This window comes from Camelina sativa, chromosome 7 (genome assembly GCF_030686135.1).
Source record: "Camelina sativa cultivar CO46 ecotype springtype chromosome 7, ASM3068613v1".
Classification (NCBI taxonomy): domain Eukaryota; kingdom Viridiplantae; phylum Streptophyta; class Magnoliopsida; order Brassicales; family Brassicaceae; genus Camelina; species Camelina sativa.
This window is the reverse complement of record NC_141886.1, coordinates 6,494,699-6,520,625: the sequence shown is the minus strand read 5'-3', so window position 1 is coordinate 6,520,625 and position 25,927 is coordinate 6,494,699. Positions and strand designations below refer to the sequence as shown.

Below are 25,927 nucleotides of genomic sequence, written 5' to 3'. Positions count from 1 at the left end.
AATATTCGTAGAAAACAACGATCTGAACCTCAAAGGTGGGCCATTATCCCTTAACGGGATATGTATGTTCGGAGTGCGAGATACTGGGCTCGGCTTCTCTCCTTTGCTCTAGTTCGGGAGTCGGACAGCAAAATTTCTCTCTCGGTTCGGCTAACCATTCCGTTCGAACTAAAGGTTAGGTGCGACATAAATACTTTGGGTTCGGCTTATCCTATAAATTAGAGATCGGGTGCGAAATAAATACTTTGGATTCGGCTTATCCCTACATATGCAAGATGGGGGTTAAGTGCGAGTTGATCACCTGGCCAGGGTGTCAACGAAGAATGTATTTTGACTTCGAATGAAGTCAGTCCGAACGGACAAATATTCAATCCAGAACGAATGTATATATAATATATATCCCGATCTCGCGATTTTGCTCCGAACTCGGACACCGTCAACCCGGGGGTATCTCCCTTACAGCTGTAGCACCGAGCTCGTCATAAAAGGATGGGCGCATATATTCGGGCGCTTCAGCTGAAGCTTGACCAGCTCCATCGTCTCTACCGTTTAGAAGGGACCATTCAAGTCCTGGAGGATCTTATCGACGAAGGTTACTTCCTGGCGCACTGGCGTATGGCCCGACTACTTGCTGAGCACACGGCGTGCAAGGAGCTGGTCGACCGGATGGATGTACCCGATCTACTGGACAGCGATCGCGAACCCCTAGGGGAAACCGCCTTCCCGTTCGTGACAGACATCTGGGCCTATCGAGCTTGCTTGACTAGGTTGATCCAGTTCGTCAACTACTTGGAATCGTCAGGTCAAGCCTTCCGCGAACGCTATCTACTTTAAGGCCCATGTGCCTTCATAGAGGACATGATGTCCATGATGTCCATGGGCTCCGGGTTGCCAATTGAAAGGCTAGAAGCCTTACAGCGGGAGCGAGAGATCTAGCGAACTACGGTGAACGAGCTAGCGGTGGAGGAACCGTTGGAAACTGACCTATCCGGCCCATCGCCAGCCCTGAGATTGCAGGACCGTCCAGAACGCTAGAGGGTTACTGGCAAAACTTTTGGATTGGGCTCCCCGGCAGGAAGCTTACCGCTTAGGCGTTTTCTTTAATTATTTTTTCCTTTTTCCTATTTTGTAAAACTTTATTCGATGCTGATTTTGCCCATCTGAATGTAATCGACTCGTACTCCATGAAAATTCTGACCCTTTTTCCTGTTTTAGTCGAGTTTTCGCTTTTGTGTTATGTCGAACTGAACGCGATTGAACCACATCCAATAAAAATCTCGACAAAAACAAACTTTATTGAAAATCTTGCTGCATTCCTTCAATCTTTAACAAAAGATGAGGAATTGCCTACGTACCCTGAAAAGGGATCAAGCCAGTCGTAGCTCGTGTTACAAAAGAAAGATAAGTGGAGGTCGGATTCCCGAAACCTCCTAGGTAAGATCATGAAAATGATTTATTAGTAGTAATGCTTCAAATGGGTTGCGTTCCACGAGTTCTTGATTCGCTCACCAGCCATGGTCACGAGCTCTTACACGCCAGGGCGAATTGCCTTGGAAACGAGATATGGACCTTCCCATCGGGCGCCAAGCTTACCATCGTTAACTTCTCTGGTGTTTTCGAAAACTTCACGCAAAACTAAATCGGCCTCGTTGAAATGCCACTGGCGAACAGTCTTGTTATAGTATCGAGTCGCCGTATTCTGGTAGTTTTGAATCCGGACCAGAGCTTGGGCGCGCAGTTCTTCAGCAAATTTGATATGATCGGTCAACATATCGTTATTAAGGTCGTGATTGTCGACCATCATGGTGCGGCGAAGTGTCGGGTTACCTGCTTCAGCTTGGGCGACTGCCTCGATCCCATACGCCAGAGAGAAAGGGGATTGTCCCGTAGATCGCCGCGGGGTTGTGCGGTAGGACCATAGTACGCCGTCGAGGTGATCTGCCCATGCTCCCTTCTTTCGCCCAACTCGTTTCTTTAAGCCATCAACGATCGACTTATTCGTGGCCTCGGCTTGACCATTCCCTTGAGGGTATCGGGGGGTCGAGGTACTCAGACGAATTTGCCATTTGCTCAAGAAACGCTTGGTGATGAGCGAAGTGAATTGCGTGCCGTTATCGGTGACATTCTCGTAAGGGAGTCTGTGCATATAATGTTTTTCCATATGAAGTTGGTTACGTCTAGGGACTGGACTTTTGTGAAAGACTCCGCTTCTACCCATTTGGTAAAGTAATCGGTTAGTACGAGGATGAATTTCATGGTCATTAGCCCATGACGCTGGAAGGTTTCACATTTCGCCGAAAAGGCCTCGTAGTCGGCTACCATGGTTGGCCAGTAATGACCATCCTTCTTGATTTTCAAAGCGAGTGCCCGTCCACCGGAGTGATTACCACCCTCACCTTCGTGTACTTCCATCATGATTCATTCGGCTTCGTCGCGACTGACGCAGGTGAGGAACACCCCGGACGAACTACGACGGTATAAATTCCCATCCAAAAGGATGTACTTGGCGCTTCGCGCTTTCAGACGCCGAGCTGCCCAGCGATTTGGCATAACGACTCCTTCAGAGATATACATCTTAATCTCAATTTGCCAATCGTCGGGTGGTGTCGTGACGTCTGTCAAATCCTCTATTGGTTCGTCGAATTCCATTAGAACCGAATCGTCGTTGATAACGGAGATGCATTTGACTAGAATGGTACACCGTAAATCAGGATCCGAACTATTTGCCAAGGCTGCGAGGGCGTCGGCCGATGCGTTCTCGTCCCTCAGCACTTTCGTCAGAGAAAAAGAGGTAAATTCCCAACCAGTGTCCTGACCAATTGACGGTACGCTCCCATTCACTTGTTCTTGGCGTCTAACTCGCCACTAAACTGGCTAACTACTAATTAAGAATCACAGAAAACTTGTAAATGCGTCACCCCGAGTCCTCGCGCTAAACGGAGCCCCACGAGAACGGCTTCGTACTCTGTTACGTTATTGGACGCCTTAAAATTGAGCTTCAATGCTTGCTCGAGTACTTCGCCAGACGGAGATCGGAGAATGAGTCCTACACTGGATCCTTGATCAGATGATGAGCCATCGATGAACATCATCTAATGGTCCTGTTTAGGGGTAGGGTCCCCGAGGTCAGGGGATAGCTCGGTGATGAAATCGGCCAAAACTTGCGACTTCAAGCTCGGACGAGAGCGGTATACGATATCATATTTGCTCAACTCGACTGCCCATTTCCCCATTCGTCTAGACTGGAGAGGGCTATGGAGAATAGTTCGGAGTGGCTGATCAGTAAACACGACGACGGAGTGCGACTGGAAATAAGGTCGGAGTTTACGTGCAGCAGTAACCACGGTAAGGGCCAGCTTCTCTAGTGTGGGGTATCGAGACTCCGCGTCGATCAGGGTCTTGCTAGTGTAGAAAATTGGTTTTTGGTCGCCGTGATCGTCTCGAACCAGGGCGCCGCTGACTGTCGAGCTGGAAACTGAGACGTACAGATACAATGTCTCGACATCCTTTGGCTTAACCAGCACTGGGTGACTGGTCAGATACTCCTTTAGCTCCCGGAACGCGTGCTCGCAATCTTTGTCCCAATGAAAATCCTTGTTTCCTCGGAGGAGTTGGTAGCAGGGGAGGCATTTGTCGGTTGACCAAGCGATGAATCAATTCAAAGCGGCGATCCGGCCTGTCAGGCGTTGGACTTCCCGTTTCTTAGCTGGAGATGGCAGTCTGAGTATGGCCTCAATCTGCTTTGGATTTGCCTCTATTCCTCGTTCGGTAATGATGTATCCCAGGAATTCACCTGATGTGACCCCAAAAGTGCACTTTGTCGGATTCAGCTTCATTTGAAACTTGTCCGGGATATCAAAATATTCGGTGAGATGCTGAATGTGTTGTTCAGCGATCAAGGATTTGACCAGCATATCGTTGATATAGACCTCCATGGTGCGGCCGAGTAGATCGGCGAACATCATATTCACCAATCTTTGGTAGGTCGCCCCAGCGTTTTTTAGTCCAAACGGCATAACTTTATAACAGTAGGTTCCCCTGTCTGTGATGAATGCCGTTTTCTCGCGATCGGTTGAGCTCATGGCGATCTGGTTGTATCCCGAGAAGGCGTCCATGAACGAGAGTAGTTGATTTCCGGTTGTGGCCTCGACGAGACGATCTATGTGTGGCAAGGGAAAGCTATCCTTTGGACACGCTTTGCTGAGGTCGGTGAAGTCCACGCATACTTTCCACTTGCCGTTCTTCTTTTTTACCACGACTGGATTAGCCAACCAATCGGGGTATTGGACCTCCATTATTTGGTCTGCTTTGAGTAATCGTTCGACATCGTCCTGGACTGCTTTTGTTCGGTCTGGACCCAAGCGCCTGCGTTTTTGCCTGATCGGTTTGAACGTGAGGTCAATATCCCGACCATGTCCTTTGCCGACCAAGCGAATGTGGAGGACCGGGATTGCAGAAAAGCGATCAGCTTTGTCTTCATTTGGTCTTCGAGTTCAGCCCCGATGCCAACAGTTCGTGAAGGATCGGAAGGATCGATGTTTGCCAGGATGATCCGATATTCCGGAGACTTAAGACGGTCTCGCTCCGGCTTATAAGGACCAGGATCATGACATCCTCTGATCGCCGTAGAGCGTGCATAGATGGTAATTCGACGGTACAGATTGCATCGCGTATATCCACGGTGCCCCTAAAATGACGTTGTAAATTGGGGGCGCGTCGATGACCACAAATCTAGTTTTCCGGGTCACCCCGCCAGCGCGTATTTGTAATTTTACATCGCCCATCGACATTTTAGCTATCCCGTCATAACCGATCAACGTTTGAATCTCGGGTTTCACCTACTCTGGTGTGATGCCCATTTTTTCCAGCGTACGCTAGAACAGAACGTTAGCGGTGCTCCTGGTGTCGACCTTGACTCTTTCGACATTGAATTCGCCCATAGCTACTTTGATGACCAGGGGATCTGTGCAGAGCGGGGGTTGGATTCCTTTGGCGTCCTCTGGTGTGAAAGATATGGGATCTGTGCAGAGCGGGGGTTCGTTCGAGGTTGCCTGAAGGCTGCAAACTTGACGCGCCCTTTTCTTCATTGCTCAAATGGAGTCAGCACAATCCTCTGATGGACCCAGAATCATAGTTATTTGACCTCTTAGAGGGGAGTTGGCGCGCTCGGGATTCTGCCCTCTCTGTCGCTTGGGAGGACCAGGTAGTTCGTCTTCTTATGGCATTTCGTCTTGCCGATTTGCGAGCACTTGATTTGTTGGCTGTTGAATATCATTAGGCCGACCGTTGTTTACGTATCCTCGCCCGCCACCTCCTACACCGCGGCCTCCGTTAGAACGACTACCCCGCCATCCTCTGCGGCGACCTCTGCCTCCACGGATACTTTTGGGCTGAAAGATGGCTTTGGTTTCACCAGAAAGGTACTTTCCATATAGGTAGTTCCTTAGATGGGCGCACTCGTGCGTGGAGTGGTCGGCTATCATCTGGAAATCGCAGTATAACTCCTTCGGAGCGGATGGTTGCTTGTTTTGGCCGTCTACCTCAGAGACTGCATGGACGACACCCTTCTTTCGATCCTGAGGGTCCTGATGCTTTCGGGGCTCGTGATGTTCATCCCGGTTCTTAGCCTTCAGGAGATACGATGGTGGCGAGGTCATTTTCACAGCCAATCGGGCGTCCTCATCTTCCACGAGTGCAAATCGGGAGGCTCGATGTAGCGCGTCATCGAGGTCTTTAGGCTCTCGGATGTTGAGGTCCTTCCGCAAGGGTGATCCGGGAAGAAGACCCTTCTTAAAGGCAGCGAAGGCGGCATCTTCTGGGATAGAAACATTCGCCAATTTTTCTTTGAACCTACCCAGAAAATGTCGATGGGCTCTCCGGGTTCTTGGGCCATTTTCCAGAGATCGGAACTCGTCACACCTCGCTCCATGAAGATCCGATAGTGCTTGAGAAAGGCCGTTGACAATTGGTTGAAGTTGTCAATCGAGTTCGGCTCGAGCCTTGTAAACCAGGTTAAGGCAAGGCCGAAAAGACTATCGACGGACAGCTGGCAGCATCCGATATCCCTCTGTTCATCAGTGAATCGCGCCTTGGCTACAGTTGCCATGAAGGATGTCATAAAGAGGACTAGATCCTTATCCCCAAGGTAGGTCGGGAGCTTCAGCTTGACGTTTGGTATGGCGGCTTGCAGAATCCGCTGAGTGAAGGGGGTTTGCCGAGTGACCTCGACAATCCTGTCGATCTCAGGAGCTGTGCTGATAGCCCGGTGGAGGAGCGAGCTCATGCCGCGAATCTGCGACTGGATCTCCTCGATCTCGAGGCAAGCTCCCGTGTTTGTTGAGGGAGCGGTCGGGTTTCACGGATCCGTGAGCCCGAGTTCGATGGCCGGAGACTCGACGTTTCCTGTGGGAGGAGGGTCCTTCGCTCTGATTGGTTGACTGTCGGTATGTTCGAGATATCGAGACGACGGGTAAGATCGCCTGTCCCAAGTACAGGCGACTGCCCCGTGGAGACTGGAGATGGGGTCGTATGTGTTACGACTGCAACGACTCTGCCATTGGTGTCGGAGATCATCTGGTAAATTTCTTTTGTCATGGTGCCGAACAAGATCTTGAAATCTTCCATAGAGACGACCTGCGGGTTTTGGACCGCTATTGTAGTGCGATCAGGGGGATTCTCGGTTCGGACCCCGGGTTGTTGCTCCGTGGCACGCATTGTTTCTCCGCTCAAGGGTGGTTCGTCTGAGTGCTCCGTATCGAGGTGGACTGGTTGTTCGCGAGTTCGCCCTATTCCCTGGCTGGGATCCCCTTCAGATTTTACCTCAGCTGGGAGTTCGGGGCAGTTATCGGTTGGGTTGACCGACGTAGCGACGCTACGACGAACGTAAACAGCTGTCGTTTGCGTGGTTATAGCGTCACTTCGTGCTTCGGTGTCACCCCGAGGAGGTGCTAGGCTTGTGACATCGGATACACTTGAAGAGGTGCGGTTTGCGCCGATGATGTTGTTGCTGGTAACTGGAGACATTGTCGTAGGCTTGAAGGGAACCTTTCGGTCGAGCTGCTTTGAGAGAATAACTTGTAAAGACGATTTCGCGTCCCCACAGACAGCGCCAATTGTAGAATCTAGAATTCACACAATGAATTTGTTTAGATGAGGAAACAAATTCGACAAAGCTTTCTCTCAAAGAATCGGTTTAAAACTAGAAATTAAAAGAGGGATTTAATCTCTTAAAGAACAAGCTAGGATTTGCTCAAGAACAAAGATGAATTTAGGGTTTTTTATATTAATTTTCGGATCATTTACAATGGAGAATTCTCTCCCCTTTTATACAATTTCATTGATCACAAAATATATTAATTTTTCTTATAATCCAGAATGAAATATGGAAAGTTTCCATCTCTTCTTCAAGTCGGCCGTCGGGCGAATTAGGAAGTCGGCTTCTCGTCGATGGGCTAAGCCTTTTTGCCCGAACAGGCCTCATCCAGATCGTTAGTTAAGATCCTTAACCGGATTCCCGGTTAAGTAATCAATTTATCTTTCTGGTTTAGATCGGTATGTTGGGGGTAAATTCCGCACCAACAAATATTTATCTTCTCTTTGCATATAATACAGATAGCTTCATGACTTTTGTATTTTCTCACTTTGGTATTGTATGGTAGAAGCAGATTAGGCTTCCTTAAAGCTAGTCGTGATTAGTGATTACTCACAGAAGAATTATATATCTAAAGAAAAAAGAACTTGAGACCATGTTAGTGCAACTGCACACAAATCCCCGGAAAATGCATTTCAACAAAAGTTTCCTAAAAGTTATTGTATACAGGGTAGGTAGATAACAGAGTAGCATATTCTACACAGCTTAAGAAATTTTACTCAACTCTGAGTTACTCTTTAAGGTGTAACAACAGCTTCTGAGTTACTTTGCTTTGATTATAATAGTGATGTTAATTCGGGTGGACCCTGCCCATTTAAATCCAACCCGATTAAACCCTGCCCATTTAGAAGATATAATTTTTAAACTCGTTTAGATTCTACCCTTTTTAAACCCTGCCCATTTAAAATCGTTGATACCCGTTTAGCCCGTTTAAATTTAACTTTTTGTGTCAACAAATATTTATTTATTTTAATTAATTGTAAAAATCAAGTGCTTCCATCGACTTCTTTCTTGTTCTCCTCTCTCACCCAGTTACCACCATTATCTAACTCACCTCTGCCCTCAATCTCTGTCCATATCCTTGCGACAATTATCATCTCCTATACCGGCCACTGATTCCCGATGAGTCAAATCCCAATTTTATGGGTTATCTTTTAAACTCTAAAAAATCAGAAGTATCTAGATCTAATTGAAGATAATAACATTGAAAACTATAATAATGGAAGCAGAGGCGAAGATGCTTGGAGCACAGGTGGTGAGGCTTGAAGGAGAAGGCCATGAGGCTTGAAGGAAAAGACGACTTAGCTTGGAAGAGGAAGCGATGACGGCAAACAAAATTAACAGAGAAAAACCCTAAATGAAAACTACGTCGTTTGAAGGAAAATAAAACCAGAACATATAATAAATGGGTAACCCGTTTAATTTTGATCGAACCCGCTAAGCCCGCGGGTCTAAACGGGTTAACCCGTTTACACCCTTTTATTTTTATATTGTAGTTAAATGGGTAACGGGCTGAAATTATTATACAGAGCCCGTTTAGACCCGCGGGCTCTGAGCCCGTTTTAACATCACTAGATTATAACAAGCTTCTCAAACAGTAGATGTAATATCTTTCACCTGCAAAGTTCATAAAAGCCTAAATAAGACTTGAGGCTCAAGAAAATTTCTGAAACGTCATAATTCATTATCAAAGGTCCATACTAACAAAAGATATTAACATACCTTGCAACTGCAAACGAATAATCAAACCGTAACAGTTCGAGCAAACTCAAACAAACAAGACTCGCTGAATGAACACACACGCGAGATTGATTCGAACTTCCCCCAAATATCACCATCTTCACGTTTCTCCAACGCCACCTCCACGCACCAAATTACACCCCGGCTCCCATTATAATACCCCAGAGTCACTAACTTGCCACCAAAACTCACCATTCTAGACTCAATATAAACGAGAGGAGGCCAAAGATCTACACCCTTGACAGGTCTCCAAACCATTTCCCTTGGATCATACACGATAATAGAAGAACCAAAACCCGCCAGATCAGGAACATTAATAGAATACAGCAAATCATCAACCACACAAGACGAAGCGTGCCGTGGACTTGTAGGTCCCCGATCCTCCCATCTACGTAGTCTCGGATCGTAAGCCAAACAAAACGGACCATCCATAATGTAAATTTTATTATCCAAAACCACAAGTAAAGGAAACATGCTAATCGAACTAGCAACAGGATATCGATAGAGTGGAGCAGGCACAGTTTCCCAAGTCTCAGTCTCTACATCGAACACTTCTACCCAATCATAATATCGTTTCTCCCTACCTCCGACTACGTAAATCTTTCCGTCAATTACACCGGAGGCAGCGAAGCAACGATCCCTTTTCATACTTTGGAGCTGGCGATACGTGTGGGATCTGCAATTTATGACAACCACAGTCCTTACGGGTCGGTTTAAGCGGACGTTAAAGCCACCCATAACGTAAATCTTGTGTCCGATTGTGACGGCAGTGCATCCAGGATACATCGGAGGAAGTGAAACGATTCTGCTCAACCGTAAAGAGATGTTGCTTCGATGGAGAATGTACCAGATTGGGGGCTCGAAACGTGGGAACGGCCTAATCAAGGTATAAAGAACCGGTTCTGTCAAGCCGAGGAGCGAGCGCGTTACGAAGAGTTGATCCGAAGAGATTACGTCACGGAAGGCTTTGGAGAGTAGAGATAGCCTCGGGTAATGACATCTCCGGATGAGCGCGACGGTTCTTTCGATGAGTATCACTGGGATGTCTCGTCGACGAATGGGAGCAAGATTCTGATCTACTTCTTGATCGTCTTCTTTCGGATTCTCGTTTTGATTCTCTTCTTGTTCTTCTTCTCCTTTCTGAATCTTGGTTAGATCGCCGCCACTGGATCCGTCGTCGGAAGTTTCAGAGATGACAACAATCGTCACCAGCAACAGAATTAACTGAACGCGAGAGCCTAATTCGATATTTGAAACTGAATAAATGTTTCTTCTTCACAACGAAACCATTATTATAACGAAGACCGTAACGACGTCGTATAAATTATTATATATTGGGCCTACGGCCCAAACAAACTTTCTGAAACTGTACATATAATTTTGTTTATTTATCTATTACTAAAACAAAGTAAGGGAAGAAATTAGAATTAACTTGAAGTGTGAAGTAGATTTCAATGTTTGAAAGAAGCTGTTACAAATGTTGTGGTATTTTAAAGGGAACGAAGACCTTATCGACGTCGTTAGACGATCAAGAAGTAGCATATGCGATTTTCAAATGGGCCTAATAAGCGTTGACTTGTTGTTTTTTGCCATTAAGAAGGTGTTGATCACTTTTAAGTATGATAATGGTGGTGTTATTGCAATCTTGTTGATGAAGTTGCAATCTTGTAAGTCTGCTCAACTTTTTAAAATCTTGTTCTGATTTGCTGAAAAGTCAGAGATATGATTTTGAAATGGAATTATGTCTGTTTTTAATTATTGGGTTATGGACCTTATGGTTAGCTAAATTTGGTTTGGGATCTGTTAGGTCGTTTTCTTCATTCTAGTTGTGTAAACTTACTCAATCCTTTGTAGAGATAGCTTACAAATATAATACCGAATCACCATTCACATTCACTAAACTTGATCGTTATGGTGATGAAAATTGTAATCTGTCTCATCATCAATCCATGATCGAAAGCTGTGTTTTATGTAGGAAATTGGGAGAAGGTCCAAGAGGAACCGTTTTCTATGGTGTCAGCTTGGCTTCAACGTAAACTGTTATCTTTGAAGAATCTGCTACTTCTCCAAGATCAGTGTTACTAGACAGTTGGTCAGCTGCAAAATGTGGATTCACCTGTTGAATCATCTCATAATCAGTTTGATGTAAGTCCTACAATTCATAATCAGCTTGGACATTCTGAACCAACTGATGAAAATACAGTAGAAACAGTTTGTTCGGATGCCATGGGAACAATTCAAGAGAAGCAAGAGGTGAGCCATTATCCTTTTCCAAGTTACAATATAATACTCTGTATACACTTAACCTTGAGTGTATAATTCTTCTTGTGCTTAACATTGAACATGAAACTATCAGGGGTCTGGTGACCTCAGAGAGTCCATCAATCCATTGGTTGTAGAACTTAAAAACAATCAAACCGATGGAATCAATTGATGAAATGGTAAGTTTGAGATAATTGCCTTGGATGAAATCAATTTGTTTTTTTAGAAGAAATAATATTTTGAAAAAAGCTGACGTGGAGGGCGATTCGAAAGGCAATTTAGGGTTTGTTCCGGGTTTCAAGTATGCTGTCGCCACCGGCATCTCCGGCTCAAACTGGAGAGATTTCGGTGTCGGAGGGAGGTTCTCCTCCTCTAGGGATGGAAGTGGAGAGTCAGTTGCAGGTTTCTGTGGATTTGATTGGTGAGAAGGAGAAGGGATCTGTTTGCGTGCAGGACAAGGGTTGTGTGAGCCTGCAGGGAGATTCGGCTGTTGGTGGTTCGACTCAGGCTGTTCCCGTTAATAAATCTTGGGTTCAGGTTGCAAAGAAACATGTTTTCACTCAGCAAAAGTTTGTAGTTGATGTTATTGAGGGGTAGGAACGAGTTAAGGTTCCAAAGGAGGTGATTGCAGGAGCAAAGCCTTTGTGGGAAGATTTTGTGATTGGAAATTTTTTAAACGACAAGGCACCACATGTGGGAAAGGTTCACATGATTGTGAAAAAGATCTGCCGTCTAGGCGATAAGACTACTCTGATTGTCGTTTATGAGGTCAATGCAACAAGAATCAAATTTCGTATCAAAAGTGAGGGAGTGAGAATGAGAGTCCTGAATAGAGGCATGTGGAATATCATGGATATTCCGATGGTGGTGTCAAAGTGGACTCCTTTTGCAGAGGAAGCACAACCTACAATGAAGTCTATACAAATGTGGATAACGTTAAAGAATGTTCCACCATCAATGTTTTCAGAGCAAGGCTTGGAGTTTTTGGCTAGTGCAGTGGGGAGACCAATTCGGCTCCATCCAAAAACAGAGGCTTGTGAGAGTTTTGATGAGGCGCGGATATTGGTTGAAGCGAATTTAACTAAGACGCTTCCATCTGAATACGTTATTATTGGTGAGGAGGAAGGTGAGCTTGATGCAGTTGTTACGTATACGTATCCTTGGTTGCCACCGAGGTGTAGTGGTTGTTTGAAATGGGGTCACCTGCGGGAAACTTGTCTCTCTGCAGATAAACCTAGCTCTCCAGTTAAAGCTCAAGCTGGGGCAGCTCTTCTGACGACCAGTTCACCAATTCTACCTGCAGCGACATCTGATGGAGTGGTTTCAGAGGAGAGTGTAGAGACATCTGTGCCTCGGGAGCACACTCAAATGCATCTCAGTATTGGGGCACCTACCTCTGGTGTTGGCAGTGAGGAAATAACTGGTGACGATCAGGGTTGGGTTACACCACCAAAATCCTCTCGTAGTCCGGTGAAAAGGCAGGCAGCAGCAGAGTTGACGGGTACTTCTCTTCTCTCGAATGCGTTCTCTGCCCTTAGTGGTCAGGATGACACAGGGGAGGTTTCGACTGGTGAGAAAGATCTTGATCGAGTTGAGACTGGGAAGACAGGTGTGATCCCGGGGCAGGGATGGCATCCCAGCCACCGACAGTGGAGACAAATTTTGCCACGTGAATCAAAGACAGCTCACAAAGTGTTATCAGCTTCTTCTACTCAATCATCTAGGCTTCCTCCTAGAGATCAGAGTAAGAGAACCACTACTAAACATCATTAATGTCAGGGTTCTGCTGGAATGTTCCTGGCTTAAACAGATCAATAAAACATTCCATTATCCAGAAATGGATTGAAGATCAGAGATTTCAATTTGGTTGTCTCTTAGAGACAAGAGTTAAGGAGAAGAAAGTACAGAGGTTGTGTACTAAGTTGTTTAAAGATTGGTCTGTCTTGACCAATTATGAATATAATAGGAGGGGTCGGATTTGGGTGGTGTGGAGCAGTAAAGTGAGGATCACGCCTTTCTATAAAAGTGTTCAACTTATAACCTGCTCAGTGAAAATAGAAGAGTTGGAGGATGAGTTCTTCTGCTCCTTTGTCTATGCCTCGAACTCTGCTCAGGTGCGTCAAGAACTATGGGCAGAGTTGCGAGATCATTCTGATTCGCCTATCATTCGCAGTAAACCTTGGCTAATCTGTGGTGACTTTACGAGACATTGGATATTTTGGAACACTCTCGAGTAGCTGCTACTCCCGTCCTCACTGCAGGAATGCAGGATTTCCAGCGAGCGATCAACTACTGTTCTCTCTCAGATTTAAATTCCCATGGCCCACTCTATACCTGGTGTAACAATAGAGAGGATGATTTGATTCTGAAAAAGCTGGATCGAGTGTTTGTGAATGACAATTGGTATCAGGTTTTTCCCCAATCCTACAATGTTTTCGAAGCTGGTGGGTGCTCCGATCATTTGCGTTGTAGGATAAATCTAAATATTGCTGTTGGGGTTACCACTACAGCTCGCAAACCTTTCAAGTTTGTTCATGCTGCCGCTGAAATGGAGGAATTCAAACCGCTGGTAGAAGGGTACTGGAAGCAAACTGAGCCTGTTTTTATGTCTACCTCCTCTATGTTTCGTTTTACGAAGAAGTTAAAGGCTCTTAAGCCTTTAATTCGAGGCTTAGCAAAGGACAAGTTGGGTAATCTAGTTCGGAGAGCAAAGGAAGCATATGCTACGCTTTGTGAAAAGCACGAGATCAACCAAACAAACCCTTCCCCCTAAACTATGCATGAGGAATCAGAGGCTTATATCTCGTGGGAGCGGATTGCTGCTTTAGAGGAGAAGTTTTTGAAGCAGAAGTCTAAACTCCACTGGTTGGAGGTCGGAGATCAAAACAACAAAACTTTCCACCGCGCAGTACTATTCAGGATGGCTCAAAACTCCATTCGAGAGATACGAAGGCAAGATGGGACGGTAACGTCACAAAATGAGGAGATCAAAGCAGAGGCAGAGCTTTTTTTTAGGGAATTCCTGCAGCATATTCCTAGTGACTACGAAGGAGCCTCAGTTGAGGAGCTCCAAGATCTATTCTCTTTTCGTTGTTCCGTGGCTGACAAGGAACGGCTAATTCGTCCTGTTTCTGCGGAGGAAGTCAAGCAAGTATTGTTCTCCATGCCTCGTGATAAATCCCCGGGCCCGGATGGTTATACTGCTGAGTTCTATAGAGCTGCTTGGGAGTTCATTGGTGCAGAGTTTGTTATAGCGGTTCAATCCTTTTTTGTTAAGGATTTTTTGCCAAAAGGAGTAAATTCCAAAATCTTGGCACTCATCCCAAAGAAGTTGGAGGCTGTGGAGATGAAAGACTACAGACCCATCTCATGTTGCAATGTGATTTACAAATTCATTTCCAAAATTATCGCCAATAGGCTTAAACGGGTGCTGCCACTGTTTGTTGCCGGTAACCAGTCAGCTTTTATGCAAGATAGGTTGCTTATAGAGAACCTTCTTTTGGCAACAGAGTTGGTGAAAGGGTACCACAAAGACTCTGTTTCTAGTTGGTGTGCTATCAAAATTGATATTTCCAAAGCTTTCGATTATGTCCAATGGTCCTTTGTTGAGAATGTCTTGGTAGCTTTGGGATTTCCCTCAGAATTTATACACTGGATCATGCTTTGTATTATTACAGCCTCATTTTTGGTTCAGGTAAATGGAGAATTGGTTGGTTTATTTGGCAGTTCTCGTGGCTTGAGGCAAGGTTGCTCTCTCTCACCCTATCTATTTGTTATAACAATGGACGTATTGTCTAAGATGCTTGACAAAGGAGCCGGATCACGAAAGTTTGCATATCATCCGCAATGTAAGTCCATTGGCTTAACTCACCTTAGTTTTGCTGATGACTTGATGGTACTTTCAGATGGAAAGGTGAGGTCTATTGAGGGCATCCTTGAGGTTTTTAATCAGTTTGCAACACGCTCAGGGCTCCGGATTAGTATGGAGAAATCTACTGTGTATCTAGCTCGTGTTACGGCTTCCTCTCATCAGGAGATTGAAGATCGTTTCCAGTTTGGTGTTGGTCAGCTACCTATTAGATACCTTGGTCTCCCGCTGGTCACTAAGAGGCTTTCCTCTGCTGACTATAATCCATTATTAGAACACCGTAAAAAGAAAATAGGTTCTTGGACAGCTCGATTTCTTTCCTATGCTGGTCGACTGAACTTAATCAGTTCTGTTCTCTGGAGTATCTGCAATTTTTGGCTTGCTGCATTTAGACTTCCTCGAGAGTGTATCCGAGAGATTGAGAAGATTTGCTCTGCTTTTCTCTGGTCTGGTCCTGATTTAAATTCGAACAAAGCAAAGATCTCTTGGGTGGAAGTTTGTAAACCAAAGGCAGAAGGAGGTTTAGGTCTTCGATCATTGAAAGAAGCAAACGATGTTTGTTGTTTGAAGCTAATATGGCGGCTTTTGTCTCATAAAGACTCTTTGTGGGTAAAATGGTGTTGATTATCTCTATTGCGTAAGGACACGTTCTGGTCAATCAAGCAGACTCCGCATCTGGGATCCTAGATGTGGAGGAAACTACTCAAATATCGGGATCTTGCCAAAGGTTTCTGTAGCATGGAGGTGCAGAATGGGGTTCAAACATCTTTCTGGTATGACAAGTGGTGTTCTTTGGGGAGACTCATTGAGATCACGGGGGAGAGAGGTTATATTGACATGGGGATCAGTAAGCATATGTCGGTTGCAGAGGCGTGGAACCGTCGACCTCGACGGCATAGGTCTGTGGAGTTGAACTCCATTGAAGATGTTTTGGCTACTAAGCAGTGATCCTGTACAAGTGTAGTGGACACGACATTATGGAAAGGGAAAAACAATGTTTATCGTTCCAGTTTTTCTACCAAGGATACTTGGAACCATATACGATCCATATCACCACCGGTTCCCTGGCACAAAGGGGTTTGGTTTGCCCACGCAACGCCAAAGTACTGTTTCTGTGTCTGGCTGGCGACACGGAACAGACTCTCAACAGGGGATAGAATGCTTCATTGGAACAGGGGCCTGTCCACGACTTGTGTCTTTTGCTCTAATACTCTTGAAACTTGGGACCACCTCTTCTTCACTTGCAGTTTTACATCAGGTATATGGGCAAACGTTGCCAGAAAGATCTTTGCAATGAGGTTCTCTTTGGATTGGCAAGCTTTGATAACCGCACTATCGGGCTCTTGGAAAGATCCATTGGAAAGTTTTACTGTCCGCTATGTCTTTCAAGCCACGGTCCATGCTCTATGGCGAGAGCGAAACCAGCGGCGCCATGGAGAACATCCGACCACTGCAGAGCAGTTGATCAAATATATTGACAGACAAGTGAGGGACCGGCTCCTCTCGATAGTAAGGAGTGATGACCGCCGCTACGATGCTGCTCTGCAGTTTTGGCTAGCCTCTAGATATTAATTCTCAAGACTCTCTAAGCTTGTAGCTTAAAGTTTTTGTTTTCACCCTTTTTAACCACCTTGTTGCACTAGTTGTACAAACGTTATTTTTTCTTTGAATCAAATTTAACATTTTATTCAGTAAAAAAGAAATCAAATTGTTTTCTTTTGATATTCAAGTGAGACTCTTATAAGGTTTTGGTTCTAACTTTTACAAGGAACACTATCTGATTCTCTTTTTCTTTTGTTCTAACTGTTCGGATGCAGAGTGTTCATCGCATTTGCAGCAAGTCAAATCAAGAACCAAGTCACTTTGGTTTATAATCAAACACCAAATATAGGAACTTACAAAAAAGAAGCGAAATGAATGAATGATAAGATAATAGGAACTTTATGTTTGTGTTGTATCATGAAATGTATGTTTCATACAAAAGTATAGCGAGAGAATGTATTGGTTTCTTGTGTGTGCTCTGCTTCCTTAGAGCCCACGGCAACTGAGGAGATCCTCTTGAACATTTTTGTATGAAACATACATTTGCATGTGTAAAAGAATCACCTTGGATTTGCATGTGTCGATGTTGAAGATGACTTCTCTCCTCCCCCATCAAGTTTTCTTCTTTGTATCTTAAGGCAAACTGGGCATCATTTATAGGTTTTTTTGGTTGATGTATAATCTTCTTTGAGTCATACTATTATTTTAGGCTTTTTTGGTTGATGTATAATGTAAATATTGACATATTATATAAAAACCATATAATGTTGGACTAATAATAAATAACAAGTTCAACTCTACTAATTTTTTTTGCATACAAATAGAACCATATAAACATGTTGTACTGATTTATGCGTTTAAAGTTTTTAAAAATTATTTTAAAAACTAAATGTCCATATGTGTTTATTACTAACGTGTTGTTTGAGCCTCAACCTTAATCATTTGTATATGATAACTTGGAGAGCATGATCGATATATTTTAAAAATAATTTTGAAGACTGCAATCATTCAAATATATATTTTACACATCGTGTTTAATTATTTTATGCAACATTTAAAAATCAGACATTAAAATTTGGGATTCTAGGTACCTCACAAATATTAAAAACGTATTATATATGTTAAACTAATCTAAAATTAAATTTCATATGTAAATTAAATATATATATATATATATATATATATATATATATACATACATATGTATACTTAAGATATACAAACTTTTTTTTGCTACTATCTCAATATACAATAGAATTTGAAATAAAATTATTAGTTAATATAGAATTCCATATAGAATAAAATTGTAAATGGGTTATTTACCATTTAATAGAGATATAAAAAACAAAGCCCATCAGGCCCAGTAAAGAAGATCGCTAGGGTTTAAGATTCAGAGTCAGAGCAAGGAGGCGATGAAGAACTGAATCTGTGTGTAGACGTAGACGAAGGAAGAGAGAAAAGAGTTGGCGAAAAAATGGACGCAAACATGATGGCTGGACTAGATGGTCTTCCTGAAGAAGACAAAGCACAAATGAGCTCGATGATTGAGCAGCTTCAGCTACGCGACAGGTTCGTCGTCTCTTAGATCTAGGGTTCTGTTCGCAAAAATTTCGACATTTTTTTGGCTTCTTGGAATAGTTAAGGAAATTAAACTACGATGTATTGAAATTTCTTGTTCTTGAACTAGAAACCGGTCGAGCTAGATAGATGTTTGGATCGTTGTTTTGTTTATCAGGTTCATTGACCAAGTTTTCACAACTGAACCAGCCTATCATCCCCTGTATGGGGCTTACACTTCGAATTGTTGATTCAGCGCCAGGGTCAAGCCCTGACACGAAAGAATACTAACACTCCTAAGAATTGTCACATTTTATTCATGAAATGGGTTGGACTGACAAAAAGAAACGAAGTGATATTTAGTGACATTATCTATTTAGTCTCGAACTGCTCTGTTCTAGTTGATACTGTTCTTGTCAAGTTGGGCCAAGAATTATTCTTAATTTGCAATCTGCTTTGACTCTGTCGCTTGTTGTTGTCTGACATTGAAGCGTGATCTCCTTTAAAACCAGTGCAGCCAATTAATGTTGCAAACTGGTCGTTTTAAGGAACAACAACTTATGCACTGTCTATTGGAAATGAGAGTTCATTGTTCTGTGTTTAGACCTTAACTTATGCTTTGTGTTGCAATTACTTTCAGCTTGAGGATGTACAATTCATTGGTCGAGAGGTGCTTTGTGGACTGTGTTGATAGCTTTACACGCAAATCTCTACAGAAACAAGAGGAGACTTGTGTTATGCGGTGCGCTGAGAAGTTCCTTAAGCACACTATGCGTGTTGGTATGCGTTTTGCTGAGCTCAATCAGAACGCACCAACCCAAGACTGAAAAAAAACTCTGCTGCCTTCAATTTTGTTTTTTTGGTACGGTTTATTGTCCCAAACCAGAATAAACCGGTTGTTAGTTGTTCAGTTTACTCTTCTTTGAACACCAAACTCCTGTACTGTGAAATTGTTTTGACTAAGTCCAAATTCTGATATTGATATTTATTTGTATTTCATTGGAGAGTCTACAGAGAAACATATCATATCAGTATGAAAATTTTCATTATACTCATTTGGTTTCTCATACATAATATTGTTAAACATGTTTGACAAAAAATAAAAAAATAAAAAAAATATTGTTAAACATATTGAATCTTAGATTACATAAATTGTTATCATTCACAATCATAGCATCTCGATGACGTTTATATCAGTTTTTCATGATACCTACATTGTAAACCGGGGTGAAGTCCGGTTTGAACAAACCAAAATTTTGCTCGGAAATCGAAGGTTTGAGGTTCTCGTTGAAGAGAGCGAATATGCAAGTCTCGAAAACCCGGTTTGGCATCAATAGAGTTCCCTTACCGGAATTCACATGCTTTTTCCGGTTGTATGTAGCCGCATAATCTAAACCAACGCCGGTCTGATTCGGTTCACCAGCTGAGGGCCAACCGGTTTCAGCCACAATGATGTCCACGTCTCCGTACCCGATCCGTTTCATTGCGGAGTAAACCGCGTCAAGCTGGGCGTCGAACATGTTGGTGTAGTTCAACTTCGTAACTGGGTCAACGACGACTGCGTCTTTTGAGTTAAAGAGTGCGTAGTTTAATGTTTCGGGTCCGAACCCGAAATATGGGTATGGGTGAACCATAAAGAGAGACTTCGTGCGGTTATGGAAGTCGAGGATTGGAGCGAAGATGGCTTTGCCGTAGCCTCTACGCAACTTTCCGAAGCTAGGTGGTTCGGAGGAGCCTGAGAGGACACCTAGCGAGTGAGGCGTAGAGACTAATTAAGATCCCAATGATGCAATGAAGTACTAATATCAAGGGTGTGTGGAGATTGTCATTCAGTTACGTCGTTCAAGTAAACCAGTTTGTTTTGCTCCCAGACCCATCTTCACATCTCTATAACCAAGATTTCAAATTGCTTATATACTTGAAGGCTTGAAGCACAGTTGGTCTTTAAATGTTAAGAAATTTCATAAGATTTCAGTAGATGAAAATGTTACTTACAAACAATTAGGACTTTGTATTAATTTTCTCACTTTGAAATTGTAGTTACCAATAAAATAAGTCAAAATTTGCTTTTAAAGTGAGACCAATGTTTCTTCTGCTTATCTCTAAACCAATGTTTCTTATATTGTTGAAAGAACTTGAGACCATTAGTGCAACTACACACACCAAAAATGATAGCTAACGAAGATGCATTTCAACAAGTTTCGTAAGAAATCATGTTTCAAGGCTAAGAGAATGGCCTAGTCATCATCTACCCAGCTTAAGACACAAGGCTAATTATGTATGATAGTAAGAGTATATACTAATCACATTGTGCACAAAAGTTAAGAACGACGACTTACTCTTTGATGTGTCAAGTAAACAGTTTCCGACTCACTTTGTTTGCTTCCTATATATATGCTCTCTCATATTAACAAGATGCTCAATCAGTAGATCGATGTATTAAAGAACCTTACCTATAAAGTAAGTAAGACTACTTCAAGCTAAGAAAATGCCTGAACATGATTATATATTTATAGCATCATCAGTATCCAAACTCATCACAATTAACATACTGTGATGGTATCATCCCACGATGGAATCATCAAACCATATCAGTTTGATTAAGCACAATCAAAGGCGACTTTGCAGGATGAAAGCACATGCAATCTTTGATTTGACCTGACCCCAACTATCACCATCTTCTCACGTCTTTCCAGTGCGATCTCTATGCACCAAAATGTCCTTTTTACTAGTAACAATCGCAACAACCCCTGTTCTCTGTTTAGAAGCCCTAATTTGTTGTTTAATAAATGATAAGGCCACCAATTGGGAAAATGCTCCTTGAAGATCCTTTTTTTGTAGTCACTATCAAATCAAATAAAAACCACTGGTTAAAGTGAACCGGTTTGTCTTGCTTTTACATTGCTAATACACTGGAAGCACGGTGAGTCTTTTTAAAATGAGAACAGAGTATCATACAATACAACGATATTATCTTCTCTCTTTGTATGATCTATATAGAAAACTTCAGGCTTCATCAGGACTCTGTACTTCCACAGTTTTATATTGTTGTTACCCATAACATCATAACCACTGGTTAATTAGATCACTGTGTTTTGCTTCATCTCTATTATACCAAGATATCATATTGCTCATAGTAGAAGCAGATTACTCTGCTTACTTACAAAAAAAGTTATATATCTAAACTAAAAGCAAACAGAAAGTAGTTGAGACAATGTTACGGAAAGAAGAACAAAAAACCCAAAATAAAGATGCATTCCAACAAGTCTCGTAGTGGCCGACTCTATACATTGTGCACAAAAAGATTAAGAAAGACGAGTTACTCCCTAATGTGTCAGAACAAGTTTCTGAGTCAGTATATATGCTTCATACTTGCTCTCATGTAAACAAGCTTCTCAGAAACAGTATATGTAATATGAGATCCTTTATTCATCATGACCTGCAAGTTTATGAAAACCTAAATATAAGACTTGAGGCTCAAGAAAAATGTCATAATTCATCATCAATACTCAACAAAGATTAACATACCTTGCAGCTGCAAACGAATCATCAAAACGTAACAGTTCGAGAAATCAGAAAGAAAGGCGACTCGACTGAAGAATGCACAGGCGATATTAGTGACTCGACCGGCTAGGTTGATTCGACCTTCCCCCAAATAGCACCATCTTGACGTATTTCCAACGCAACCTCTACACACAAAACGTTTTTTTCCGTGTCATGATCACAACTATCCTGGCTTTGACACCATCCCAATATCACCAAATTCCCACCAAAACTTGCCATTCTAGAAAAAAATAACCGAGACTAGGCATATCATCTAAACCCTTGACAGGTCTCCAAACCATATCCTTTGGATCATACACGATAATCGAAGATCCAACAGCCGCCACATCAGGAACAATGGCATACAACAAATCATCAACCACACAAGAGGAAGCGTGCCAAAAAAGCCTCTGTGGACTTCCAGTTGCCCAACTACTCCATCTAAGTAGTCTTGGATCGTAAGCCAAACAATAGTGATGATCCAAAATGTAGATCTTATTATCCAAAACAACATGTATAGGAAACACTCCGTAAGAACTAGCAACGGGAGAGAATGGACCAGGCACAGTTTCCCAAATCCCCTTCTCTACGTCGAACACTTCAACCCAATCATTATATCGTCTCTCGCGACCTCCCACCACGTAAATATTTTCGTCAATGACTCCGGAGGCTGCGTAGCAACGTTCCCTTTTCATATTCTGGATATGTTTCCACGTATGGAATCTACAGTCGATGACAATCACAGCCTTCACGCGTTGGTTTAAGCCGTTGCGTCCACCCATAACGTAAAACTTGTGTCCGATTGTGACGGCAGTGCATCCAGGATACATCGGAGGAAGTGAAACGATTCTGCTCAATCGTAAAGACATGTTGCTTCGATGGAGAACGTGCCAGCTTGGGGGTGCAAAATATGGGAGCGAGATCAAGGTATAAAGAACCGGTTCAGTCAAGCCGAGGAGCGAGCGCGTTACGAGGAGTTGATCCGAAGAGATTACGTCACGGAAGGCTCTGGAGAGTAGAGATAGCCTCGGGTAATGACATCTCTTTACGAGTGCGACGGTACTTTCGATGAGTATCTGTGGGATGTCTCGACGAATCGGAGCAAGATTCTGATATACTTGATCGTCTTCTTCTTTCGGTTGATCGTCTTCTTCTTGCGGGTTCTTTGTTGGATCTCCGCCACTAGAGCCGTCGTCGGAAGTTCCGGAGATCAAAGACATCGCCGCCGTGTGAGTGTGACCAAAGTAGTCTTTGAGTTAGTTATGAGATGTTTAACTGAAAGTGTGACCAAGTAGACTTTGAAAGAAGCGGTTACGTTTGTTACTTGTAGACCTGTGGTATTATAAAAGGAACGAAAAAACTAACGACGTCGTGTAGACGATTGTAAAATGAGGCCTACTATGTCGTATAAGCGATATTCAAATTAGCTCGATATTCAAAAGGCCCAAACAAAAGTAACTTGAATTATTTTGGTTTTTCCGGTTATTTATGCTACAAAAGGAAAATAAAAAAATAAAAAAAATAAGTGGGAAGAGATTAGAATTGACGACGATGGAGAAAAAAATTCTCGAGTATTTGCAACTGAGCGATGAGGAGGTAGAAGAAGACGGCGGTGAGGCACAGCGGCTGCTGGAAGAAGAGTTTTCACGGAAAGGAAAAAGCTTCTACGAGGTTTTTAGTCTCAGAGGAATCCGAGTCAACCGGGTCGACCCGGGTTTCATTTCCTGCTCTTTCAAGGTCCCTCTCCGTTTGACGGTTCGTCTCTCTCTGTCTCAATCCTTGTCTTTGCAATGGGAAATGGATAATTTGAGGCCAGAAGATGAGAATTCGATGGATAGTAGTAGTAGTAGTGAGTGATGATCCGAATTTGATTTGTTTCTCCACTGAGCCATCTTGTGATTAGAGAATCAAGGCCGAAGAAGATCTCCTCCTTTAGTATTTATATATTCGCTTGGAATTGCTTTTTGCGGTTTGTATTTGAGACGTAATTTTTGATTTAGGAATAAGGAATTGGTTTAAGTGAGGATCTGAATTGGTTTAACTTTTTTGAGTGAGGATCTGAATTGGTTTTTGTGAGCAGAATCAGGAAGAAGAAGATATATATATATTGTAGGCCGGACTTGTTTTTGTTGTTTGTATTTGAGACTTGATTTTTGGTTTTTTACCCTTTTAAGGTGGTTCTTTGAGCAGGATCATGAAGACATTGTAAAAACGGTGGTATTGATCACTTTTTAAGTTTTGATAATGGCAGGGTCGAGACGGGAATCTAGCTAATGGTGCGGTTGCAAATCTTGTGGATGAAGTTGGTGGAGCGCTTGTACAAGTCGTAAGCTTACCTTTGTGTGTTTCTGTGGACATGTCTATTGCATTCCTTTCTCAAGCTAAGCTCGGTGTATGTCTGTCTGTCTGCTCGTCTTCTTCTTTTTTTTTCAGTCTTTCATTTGGACCGCTTGTTGTGTGATTTATTCAATAGTCAGATTCTGAAATGGAAATATATTTATCAGGAGGAGTTGGAGATAACGTCGAGATTGCTAGGCGAGAGAGGAGGTTATAAAGGAACACTTGTTGTAGTGAGAAACCAGAGGACGGGAGAGGTTATAGCAGAAGGTCGACATTCTCTCTTTGGCAGACAAGCTAGTAAGCTCTGAGGTCGAATCTTTCTTTTGACATTCTTTGTTTGGCACCTTCAAGTGTTTTGCTGTTATGTGTTTATGTCTGTTTTCAATGATAGGGTTATGGTTAGCTAAATTTGATTAGGGATCTGTTAGGATGTCTTTTTCTTCTTTCTGGTTGTGTAAACTTAATCATTTGTAGGGATAGCTTATAAATATAATACCGAACCACCATTCACAGTCAGTAAACTTGATAGTTATGGTGATGAAAATTGTAATCTGTCTCATCAATCCATTTACATTCGATAAACTTGATACTTATGGATCCTCTGTGGCATTTTTGTTTTCTTCGGCTATATATTTTCATGTGTCTTGTATAAAAGGTGATTTTGTCTTTACTATATAAGGTGAAGAGAGAAGTAAAAAGAAAGAGAGTAAAAATATGTCTTAAGCTCACTTCGATAATGTTTACCCCATAAAGACAATATATCAACTAAATCACTTTGTTATGCTTCATCTCTAAATCATAAGAATGCATATCAACAAGTTTCGTAGGAATTAAAGGCTAAAACACGAATGGCCTATTTTGCACAAAGGTAAAGAAAGACGAGTTACTTTCTAAAACTGTCAGAGATATAACTTGCTTCTGCACCACTTTTTGCTTCATATTTGCTCTCATATCAACAAGCTGCTAGCTAAAAACAGTAGATTGTAATAAAGGTCCTTCTTCACCTGAAAGTTAATGAAAAGCCTAATTAAGACTTGAAGCTACAGAAAATGCCATATAATAATATCATCATCAATAGTTTATGCACATCAAAGCTTAACATACCAAGAAACCAGCCCACGAACCATCAAAACGTAGAGCGACAAAGATCAATGGAAGGTGAGTCGACGGATTTAAGCACAAGCGATCTTGATACGACCTTCCCCCGAATGTCACCTCCTTCAAGTCTTTTTAAGACGATCTCTACGCACCAAACATCTTGAAGACCTTGTAGGTTGATTCTGCCCGGTCAAACCACCGATCACATACATATTGTATCCGATTGTGACCACAGAAGATCTAGGATACATAGGAGGAAGTGAAGGGACCTCGCTCAAGCTTTCTGAGATGTTTAAGTTGAGAATGTGCCAGCTCCGGAAACTTTCGTGACTATAAGGGAATCCGATCAAGGCATAAAGAACCGGTTCAGTCAAGCCTAGGACCGAGCGCCTTCTGTAGAGTTCCGGCGAAGAGATGACGCGAAGGAAGGCTCTGGAGATGAGAGATAGCTTCGGGTAGTGACATCTCCGGACGAGTGAGACGGTTCTTGCGATGAGTAACTCTGGGATTTGTCGAGGAGGAATCGGAGCAAGATTCTCATCTTCTTCTTGATCTTCTTTGCTCGGGTTCTTGTGGAGTTCTTCGGTTGAATCGCCACCGTCGTCGGACATTTCAATTTCAAAGATCAATTCATCGGAAGTTGGATCTCCGCCATTAGAGCCGTCGTTGGAAGTTTCAGAGGTCGAAGCCATCGCCACCGTGTGATGTCTACTCTTCAGCAGCAACGAATTAACTGAAAGTGAGTAGAGAGTTTGAAAGAAGCGGTTATAAAAGGAACGAAGACCGCAACGACGTCGTACAGACGATTGTAAAATGAGGCCTAATAC

General features: G+C 42.9%; 4 protein-coding genes and 2 pseudogenes across 4 annotated transcripts; 2 read left to right on the top strand and 4 right to left on the bottom strand.

Annotated features, from left to right (window-relative positions):
• Positions 1-2,418: 2,418 nt before the first annotated feature.
• On the bottom strand, positions 2,419-3,092 carry LOC147940945 (uncharacterized). Its single transcript, XM_087458326.1, has 2 exons — positions 2,904-3,092; positions 2,419-2,811 (listed from the first exon to the last, which is right to left on the bottom strand). Exons 1-2 carry the CDS (start codon positions 3,090-3,092, stop codon positions 2,419-2,421), a joined length of 582 nt encoding a protein of 193 aa, XP_087314452.1.
• A 2,124-nt stretch (positions 3,093-5,216) lies between these two features.
• LOC147940944 (uncharacterized) lies at positions 5,217-6,283 on the bottom strand. Its single transcript, XM_087458324.1, has 2 exons — positions 5,920-6,283; positions 5,217-5,815 (listed from the first exon to the last, which is right to left on the bottom strand). The coding sequence occupies exons 1-2, from the start codon at positions 6,281-6,283 to the stop codon at positions 5,217-5,219; spliced, it is 963 nt and encodes a 320-aa protein (XP_087314450.1).
• A 2,610-nt stretch (positions 6,284-8,893) lies between these two features.
• LOC104704369 (putative F-box/kelch-repeat protein At2g29800 pseudogene) lies at positions 8,894-10,264 on the bottom strand (annotated as a pseudogene).
• A 7,660-nt stretch (positions 10,265-17,924) lies between these two features.
• LOC104700515 (mitochondrial import inner membrane translocase subunit TIM9) lies at positions 17,925-19,118 on the top strand. Its single transcript, XM_010416037.3, has 2 exons — positions 17,925-18,131; positions 18,760-19,118. The coding sequence occupies exons 1-2, from the start codon at positions 18,037-18,039 to the stop codon at positions 18,944-18,946; spliced, it is 282 nt and encodes a 93-aa protein (XP_010414339.1). The 5' UTR covers positions 17,925-18,036; the 3' UTR covers positions 18,947-19,118.
• Positions 19,119-19,312: 194 nt separating this feature from the next.
• LOC104704368 (putative F-box/kelch-repeat protein At2g29800) lies at positions 19,313-25,866 on the bottom strand (annotated as a pseudogene).
• On the top strand, positions 23,175-24,584 carry LOC147940943 (uncharacterized). The gene is made up of 3 exons (XM_087458207.1): positions 23,175-23,417; positions 23,914-24,054; positions 24,167-24,584. The coding sequence occupies exons 1-3, from the start codon at positions 23,214-23,216 to the stop codon at positions 24,308-24,310; spliced, it is 489 nt and encodes a 162-aa protein (XP_087314333.1). The 5' UTR covers positions 23,175-23,213; the 3' UTR covers positions 24,311-24,584.
• Positions 25,867-25,927: the final 61 nt, after the last annotated feature.